Raw genomic sequence first — 9,007 nt, 5'->3', positions numbered from 1 at the left:
TCCTTGTTTAGCTAATTTAACACTAATATGCACCATGTTGTGTGCTGGCTTTGTCCAAAGGGTGGATTAGTGAAGCACTCCCAGTTACTTTATATGTGTTTGCTCTTGCCATCGTCACACTGAATTATAATCACTTTTCCATCTGTGTCCTCTGTGAGACACTGTGAGCTCCTTGAAGTGAGGAATGTTGTCATAACCATCCTCACACCCCCAGCCTAGCGGAGTGCATGGAACAAGACCAAAGCATGGAACAAAACAAATTCAGGAAAAATTTACTAAATGAGTGAATGCTCTATTGGACAACTTTCCCCCAAACTTCTGCCTTCTAGAGTCCACATCTAAATGATGAGAGTAGCACAGAGAGAGGAGTGCTAACTTCGGCTCTGGAAGATGTGGGTTCTGGTCCTATCTTATGTACTAACTCTGACCTTGGGCATATATTCTGAGCCTTAGGGTTCCCATCTGTGACAACAGATTCAAGAAAATCCTCATGTCTCAAAATAACACGTGAAAGTACTTTGTAACCCTTCTCAGATTAGTTTTTTATATATATTTTTTATCTTCCTCACAAATTAACATGTGATCAAAAGTCAGGAAAAACAGAGCTCCAAGTTATTCTATTACAGGCCAATAAAAATACTAATGTTAATTGTATTTCTCAACTAGCAATCATGTTCTACTGGATACTGTGCATGCAATTCTGGTTCATCCTCGCACACTCCCATCCATTATACCGCCCTTCCTACTGCTGCTGCTGCTGCTGCTGCTGCTAAGTCGCTTCAGTCGTGTCCGACTCTGTGCGGCCCCATAGACGGCAGCCCATCAGGCTCCACCATCCCTGGGATTCTCCAGGCAAGAACACTGGAGTGGGTTGCCATTTCCTTCTCCAATGCATGAAAGGGAAAAGTCAAAGTGAAGTCGCTCAGTCGTGTCCGACTCTCAGCAACCCCATGGACTGCAGCCTACCAGGCTCCTCCGTCCATGGGATTTTCCAGGCAAGAGTACTGGAGCGGGGTGCCATTGCCTTCTCCAACCGTCCTTCCTGGTGTTCTTTAAACCTGCCAAGCTCTTTCTTGTCTCAGTGGCCTCCACTCAGCAAGGTACACTCTTCTTCAGGGAGCTTCCCGAGTGCTAGGGCTTCGCTCCCTTCAGGTCTCTGCTCAAATGCCACCTCAAGATGCCGTCTGCAACCACTTTATCTAAAATAGCACCCCTACTTCTTACTGCCGTCACTCTTTACTTTCTTAGCTTGCTTAATTTTTCTTCGTGACAGTCGCCACAGTAGTGTATTTGCTTATTCTATGCCTCCCATGAAACTGTAAGCTCCGTGAAGACAGTCTTTGCCTCACTCACTCAGAGACGCATCTACTTTGCTTAGAAAAATGTCTGGCACATAAAGGATGCTTGGGGCCTTTTGTTATATGAACAGCAGTTGGTAAATAAGTGAAGTTTCTCACTGTAATCACCTGTCACCATACAGAATTAAGGACTTGCAAAATACAGAATAAGAATCAGAACACCTACTCTTTTCACTAACAAGCCATTTGGTCTTGGACACATGCTTCTTAGCCTCTATTTTCTTATCTATAAAGTGGAAATAGTAGAATACCTTCTACTGCCTCATTTTACGAATCACCAAATTGTTGTGGAACTTAATGAGGTCTCCTATAGAATTTATTATATTGTTTGTCTTTACTATTAACTCTTCAAGAGTATGGACCCTGTCTTACTCATCTATTATTAGACTTGGCATAGGCCTGGATCTATAAATAATCACCAAAAGGATGGAGAGCAAAGGTTAAAAACTCCCTTTGTGAAATCACTGAGCTTCAAATATTCACACTACAAATTATCTTTAAATAGTCACTATGTCATTTCGTCTTATATAGCAGACATAACAATTAGCAAAGTGTCTGAGCAGCTAGAAATATTCCCATTTTGTCTGGTTTTTGTTCAGGGTAATGAATATGAATGCTTGTTTTGACTAAATGAATGGTTCTCCTGGATCAGCACTGAATAAATGCTTGCGCTATTATTCTGATGATTCTCAGCTAGACAGAGGACATGTGCTTCCATCAACATAATGCCAACCCTTGAATGACCCCTCAACACAATGGAGAAAAGAAGTGCTGTGTAACTTAGGGGCTAGAGCCAAATCTCCAATGTGTAGTGTCAGACAAGGTATGACACGAATGCACAAATACAAAACTGTCAGGTCAGAACCAGAAATCTGAAAAACCTGTGCATACATTTTCACACATAACTACTATCTTCTCAGAGAAGCAGATAAAAATTAGAAGGAATATAGCTTATATTAACAGATAGACTCATTGGAAAAGACTCTGATGCTGGGAGGGATTGGAGGCAGGAGGAGAAGGGGACAACAGAGGATGAGATGGCTGGATGGCATCACTGACTTGATGGACATGAGTCTGAGTGAATTCCGGGAGTTGGTGGTGGACAGGGAGGCCTGGCGTGCTGCGATTCATGGGGTCACAAAGAGTCGGAAACGACTGAGCGACTGAACTGAAAACAATTATTTAATACAAATCCAGGTTCTTTTCCTATATTCTAGTAAACTGGGAGAAAAGACAAGTCTAGATTCTAAAAAGAGTTCCTTCTTTAAAGGCTTGTAAACAGATGTGAAACCTGGGGAGGTGATGGGGAACAGCTTGTCCTAGGCGGGCATAAGCACTTTAGGTATATTAACTCATTTAATTCTTACAAACAATTCTATGAAGATTATATTATCATCCCCAATTCACAGATGGAAAACTAACTTATCTAGATAGAAGAAATCTGTCCAAAGTTACACACTAGGATTTGAACCTAAACTATATAAATCTGTGTTTTCTTTTGTTATACTTTTAGTATAGGACACGAGTTTTAACCATATGAATGCATCCTGCAGAAGGTACATTGTAGAGCAAGAGGAATTTAACAATAATTTGGAAATCATTGATTTATAAATAGAAGGCTAACATGTGGCTCAGCAAATCGACTTCTTAGACCAGGCTATAGAGGGAAAGGACATTACAAAGTCAGCAGTAACAAAGAAATTATACAATTTGGTGAGAGGGTTTGGATGTGGGAAGGGGTTATTAAATGTCTGGAATTACTAAAGTTGGGGAATGACATAAACTTTTGCCCAACTGCAAGAGAACTGCCCTTCAAGCAAATACATAAAAGAGTAAGGACAAATTGATTGGCAAGGCAATTGTTAATAGTGCTGAGTTTCATTTATTTTGCCAGAATCTCCACCTGTTGCATCTAGACACTTTGGAAAATCCCAAAGCCTAATATAGTGGAAAGGTTATGACATGTAGTCTGGCAAAATGTGCTTCAAATTCTAGCCCTGTAATTTATTTCTAAGCCATTTAGTCTTTGAGCTTCTTCATTCATCTATAAGATGGAAGTACAAATATCAATTCTAAAGTGCTGCTGTGAAAATTAAATGAAACCACATATGGCAGAATAGGTACCCCGAATCATTTAGCCATGAAAAGCCAGAACTTATCATCAAGATAAAAAATCAGTTAATCACTTGTTGGAAGAGAGAAGTAGATATCAAGAATCTACACACGGGGAATTCCTGGTGGCCTAGTGGTTAGGATTCTGGCTTTCACTGTCGTGATCCAGGTGCAATCTCTGATGAGGGAATTGAGATCCCTCAAGGCTCATGGCCCAGCCAAAAAAATCTAAACATGTAATCTTTTATTTGGAAAACTTTTAGGGATGATTACTGCCCTGCATTTTCTTAGGAGGAAGACAGAAAGATTTGCACAAAAGAATTGTTCTGTCGACGTTGATAGAAGGTAAATCTCTTAGTTCTCACTTTGCTTTCAAAAACAGGGAAAGATCCAAACTTCCTAATTATGGATTATTTATCATCTCTTTCAGGGACTCTTTGAGATCCAAGAATGTCTATTCTTTAAAATTAAACACAAAATAATTGGAGAAACTTGAAAATAGACAGGATACAAAATTATATTAGATAACAATATAATAGTTTTACAGGAAGAAGAGTATTTTTACGCAATGCATGCTGATGTACTTAGTGGTAAAGTTCAATGATGTTTTCAACTTTGTGTGGTTCAGGAAAAAATTGTACATAAAGCAAGCATGGCAAAATGTCAGTTGTTGAACTTAAATATGGTAGGCATATGGATAATGTTTAAAACTGTTCATGGTAAAGCACTGGGGATGGGGGGTGGGGAAACAAACAAGAAATCGCTTTTAAGGGTCCCACATGAAATTTTCCATCTTTTCCATTTCTACTCATTGCTCAGATGGTTGAGGTAAGGGTGGTACAACAGAAAACAGCTGGAGAAGTAATATATTCAGTAATATATTCAACAAGTGAACTAACTAAAAGACAAGTACTACAAAGCTTTTGAAACCATGTTATGTCACTCAGAGTCATAGCAAGGTGATGAGAAGTCAGTAACTGAAGAATATGGTTTTAAGAAAGAGGTCCTTGCCAATGGACCTAATTCAGGGACTTTATCTAGGGATATTTAGAGACCACATTTTGAAGACATTAAGGCAAACACAGAAGAAAATAAGTCATGCAGTCCCTCTGTTTAGAACCCAGACCATCTTGAGAAGCATCCTTCACATGTTAATAATTAATGTTTATCTAGAAATGGGTATATTGATCTTAAAGGGTGGCATAAGAACAAAAAATATCACATACGAAAAAATCTGAAGTGCTATTCAATTTTAAAGTGTTATAATAGGATTAACAATGAAACCAAAGGACTGCACATGAAAAGAAGACAAGAAATTTTACAAAACCAAAAAACAAAAACAAATGAAAAAAATTTAAAAGCCCAAGAGATCAAATAAGATTTTTTCTTGAGTTAATTTACCAAATGAGTTGCAGCATAAAAGAACACTTTCAGCATCTTCTAAGAAATGCCTGTAGTTCTTTGGTAGAGAATTTCTTATAAGGCAGGATTTGCTGATGATATTCCCTCCAAAATCCCAACAGAACCCCACTGATTTCTAAGAATGTTAAGGTAATTTAAAATGTGGAAAATGTTTACTCTTATGATGCATTTATAATGTGAACATTCAGATGATAGAGTATTATTTAGCAATTTCAATGTAAATATGAAGAGTAAGGCACAACAAAGAATGTTAAAGTAAAAAAGAAATGAATAAGTAAATACACTTGTGACTATTAAACATACCAAAAAACCAATTATATTGAGATGTTGGAAATCTATTTCTGATTCCCTTTCCCTCCCAGTTCTACCAGGAAAAAAAATTTTTTTTAATTATTATTATAAAAGGATGAAGAAAAAAAAAAGTAAGACTGCTATGGCTGGAAGGCCACTATTGAACAGTCATATATAAACGTTAATGTTGCATATGAGACTGTTACAAGAAAGGTCTCTGTCCTCAACAATTAATTCTCTCTGTTACTTTCATCCAAACAGCAACCCATGCAAAGTCACCCATTCTCCCCTTCTTCTTCTTCTTTTTTTTAATATTTATTTGGCTCTATTCTGCCAGGTCTTAGTTTCAGCACATGGGACCTTTAGTTGCAGCATGTGGAATCTAGCTCCCTGGCCAGGGATTGAACTCAGGCCCCCTGCATTCAAAGCACAGAGTCTTATCCACTGAACCACCAGAGAAGTACTCTTTCTTTTTAATGGTGGGTTGTAAAAGGTATCCATTTAAGAAGTGCTGCCAGTAATAGCATTCTTAATTATGACCTGTCTACAGACATCTTATTTTCAGACTTTTCTAGGCTTGAACTGACATGAAATGTACTACTTCCTCTGCAGTTTTTTGGTTTTAGCGAAGAACAATGTTGTCACATTACTCATCTTTTACTATCAAAATCATAAAACCAAACTCACTCATTGCTAATACATTTAGAGTGTTAGGGAGTCCACAATCTAGATGGGTTGGTCTTTTTAGCTTGCTTGTTTGAAACTCACAAAGCATTTTTTCCTAGAAAATTAAGAGTAATAAGGAAAGTGCATCTGGCTACCAAAGCCCATTTTCACAATCTCTCCGTCAATTTCCTGGTCTAAAAGACTAATGGCTATTAGAATGCTTCTTATACTTTTTAGGAGCCTCCTATGCAGGTCTTCATTTCTATCATAAAATTTTCATAAGTGAGGTATTTTTAAGCTGGTAAATGCCTATTAATGATTTTTTTATCACCTAAAATCTCTAATCATTTTAACAACACTGATAATACTTGATTAACTTATATTCTGTATCAAAAGTCTTTTCTAGTGATTAGAAAATTAAAAACAAAGACAAAAGAGAGTTCTAAAATGTCATAACAGTATGTGACCTCAAACATCAAAAGCAAGATGCGATTTTAAAATGTTGACAAGTTTAAAGATGAATGAATTTATCTTTTTAAAAATATATATTTCTTTATATTTATTTGGCTGCACTGGGTCTTATTTGCAGCATGCGAGATCTTCATTCTTTTGTTGTGGCACATGGGCTTAATTGCTCCGAGGCATGTGGGATCTCAGTTCCTTAACCAGGGATCAAACCCAAGTCCCCTGCATTGCAAAGTGGATTCTTTACCACTGGACTACCAGGGAAGTCCCAAGACGGATGAATTTAAATTTAACCCTTTTTGTATAAAACCAAACAGTAAATTAATACCACTAGAATTAAGTGCTGAAAAACTAAGTTATAAAACAAATAAATGAAACATAACTATAATTTAAATTCTTTGCATTCTTTATCTTCTAAGCCCCTACTTTTAATACAGAATTAACTTTCCCAACCTCAGTAGTATTACTTAACACTTTATATCTAAAAGCTATACTTTAGGAACATTTTGAGTTTTCACAGTTATCAGGAAAGCCTTAGAACAAAAAAGTGGGGGATAAAAGACAGTTTCAGACAGTACCACAGTATAACTGTAACAAATACTGGCTTAGATTTCATATCTTGACTGTATTCCTCTATCCTTTCTACAAAAACCTTTTAGTATCTGATTATTTCATTAGCCCTTCCATTTTCAAACAAGAGGACTGCAAGGAGATCCAACCAGTCCATTCTAAAGGAGATCAGTCCTGGGTGTTCTTTAGAAGGACTGATGCTAAAGCTGAAACTCCAATACTTTGGCCACCTCATGCGAAGAGCTGACTCATTGGAAAAGACTCTGATGCTGGGAGGGATTGGGGGCAAGAGGAGAAGGGGACAACAGAGGATGAGATGGCTGGATGACATCACTGACTCTCCGGGACCTGAGTTTGGGTGAATTTTGGTGATGTACAGGGAGGCGTGGCGTGCTGCAATTCATGGGGTCGCAAAGAGTCGGAGACGACTGAGCAACTTAACTGAACTGAACTGAACCTTTACTTCCGTCATGTCCCAGATGAATGAGTCCTGAGATTTCCCAAAGGGTGAAACTCAATTATTGAGCGCTCTATAAGTAAGGCAAACATTCATTAAAATTTGTTGGAATAGTTTTATGCTCCCAAACTGAACTTTCACTAGAGTGCTTAGGATGTTCAAAAAAATTTTCTCCAAAGCTCTCTCTGATCCATTCAGAACAATCAGAATCCAAGTCGCAGAAGGATTGGAGCATATCAGTCATATTTGGTTCTGTCTGTCAGGGGTTCCTCCTTGTAATGGGAAATGATTTGAATGAGGATGGAACAGTTGATAAGGAGGAAGAACAAACCGGCTAACCAGATAAACAGAAAGGTGTTCTTTCCTTGAAACTCAAGAACATAAGCAGGAGCCAGCCATAAGGCCTGCCCGATGAACCATAACATCAGGAGAACCACAGCTCTTCTCCAAGGTATTCTCACTAGTGGCATCACAAGAGGCAGGAGGCAGAGGTACCAAAGAAAGTACTGGGAGGTGCAGACTTTGTTAAATGTCACAAAAATTGACGTATGAAGAAAACAGCAAAAGACAAGGTCTCTATAATAGGCGAAAGACACTGCTGAAAGTAAGATGAACTGCGGCAGGAACGCGGCAATTCCCAAGGAAAAACTCCACTTGCTCTCTGCGGTCAAATACAGCATGTAGAAGTACGGAGAGAAGTTGTGTCGGATATCCCGCCTGGTCAGGTGATAAAGGTAGGCGTGCTCCAAAAACTCCCAACCATATCTGTAATAAAAACCGAAGCTCAGGGCAAAAAACGTGAGTCCAGCAACTGCTACGAAAAGCAGCACAGCCCGATGACACAACCTTTTCAGGAATTCGTACAAACGAGCCTGGAAAGAATATCGGGATTGACGGAGACCTTCGTCACTGTCGCGTTCGGGAAGCAAGTGGAGGGCAATGGGAAGGATATAGGTCACCGGATACATCTTCAGGTGTACTGCGAAACCATAGGATACAGCGGCACACGCGATGAGTCTTTTTTCTATTAGGTACAGGGTCATAAGCACCAGGGAGGCGACAATCGCGTCCGCATTGCCTCGGCTGGACACCGCCATAGGTAGGGGATTAAGAAGCCAAAAGACACAGTACCCGCAAGCCTGGCGGCGACCCAGCCCCTTAAGAAGCAGTAGCCGGTATAGGAGGAAGGCGGTGAGGAGGTCGAAGCTGATGAAGAGAAACTTTCCAAACAGTTCATTGAGATAGATGTTGGGAGTGAGTAGCCATCCCAACAGGGGAGTGTATCGGTATGTCGCCCTGAGGTAGGGGGAGCGCCCCTCCGTGACGAAACGCGCGGCGTCCGTGAAAACCTGGTAGTCGATGTCTGTATACCTCACTAGCAGGGTCCGGTCCTGGAAGACCCCATAGAAAATCAGGGCCACTCGGGCAAGGAAGGCCACAACAAATACCCCAGCGGGGGGAACCCGCAGATTCAGGAACTTATCTCCCCAGTGTGTGGTCGGGCTCATGATCTGACGGCACCACAGCAGCTCAGTTCCCAGCATTCAAACTGCCCCGGAATGTTTAATCCTCGCTTCGGTTCCTCGCTTCAGAATGCCTGCACATCTATCAGCTAGGCGGCCAATCGAAAACAACTTCCGGCAGGAAGATCCGCCCCCGTCCTGCT

The 9,007-nt window shown here is 39.9% G+C and overlaps 1 protein-coding gene across 1 annotated transcript; it reads right to left on the bottom strand.

Moving 5' to 3' along the window:
* Positions 1-4,335: 4,335 nt before the first annotated feature.
* On the bottom strand, positions 4,336-8,975 carry PIGM (phosphatidylinositol glycan anchor biosynthesis class M). Its single transcript, XM_040230132.1, has one exon. The coding sequence runs from the start codon at positions 8,883-8,885 to the stop codon at positions 7,578-7,580; it is 1,308 nt and encodes a 435-aa protein (XP_040086066.1). The 5' UTR covers positions 8,886-8,975; the 3' UTR covers positions 4,336-7,577.
* Between the last annotated feature and the right edge of the window lie 32 nt (positions 8,976-9,007).

Source organism: Oryx dammah, unplaced genomic scaffold, assembly GCF_014754425.2.
Source record: "Oryx dammah isolate SB20612 unplaced genomic scaffold, SCBI_Odam_1.1 HiC_scaffold_28, whole genome shotgun sequence".
NCBI classification, from domain to species: Eukaryota; Metazoa; Chordata; class Mammalia; order Artiodactyla; family Bovidae; genus Oryx; species Oryx dammah.
This window is presented reverse-complemented; position numbering and strand designations above follow the sequence as displayed.

Excerpts from the sequence above, each read along its gene's own strand:
- PIGM (XM_040230132.1), bottom strand. The coding sequence starts at position 8,885 with ATGCTGGGAACTGAGCTGCTGTGGTGCCGTCAGATCATGAGCCCGACC.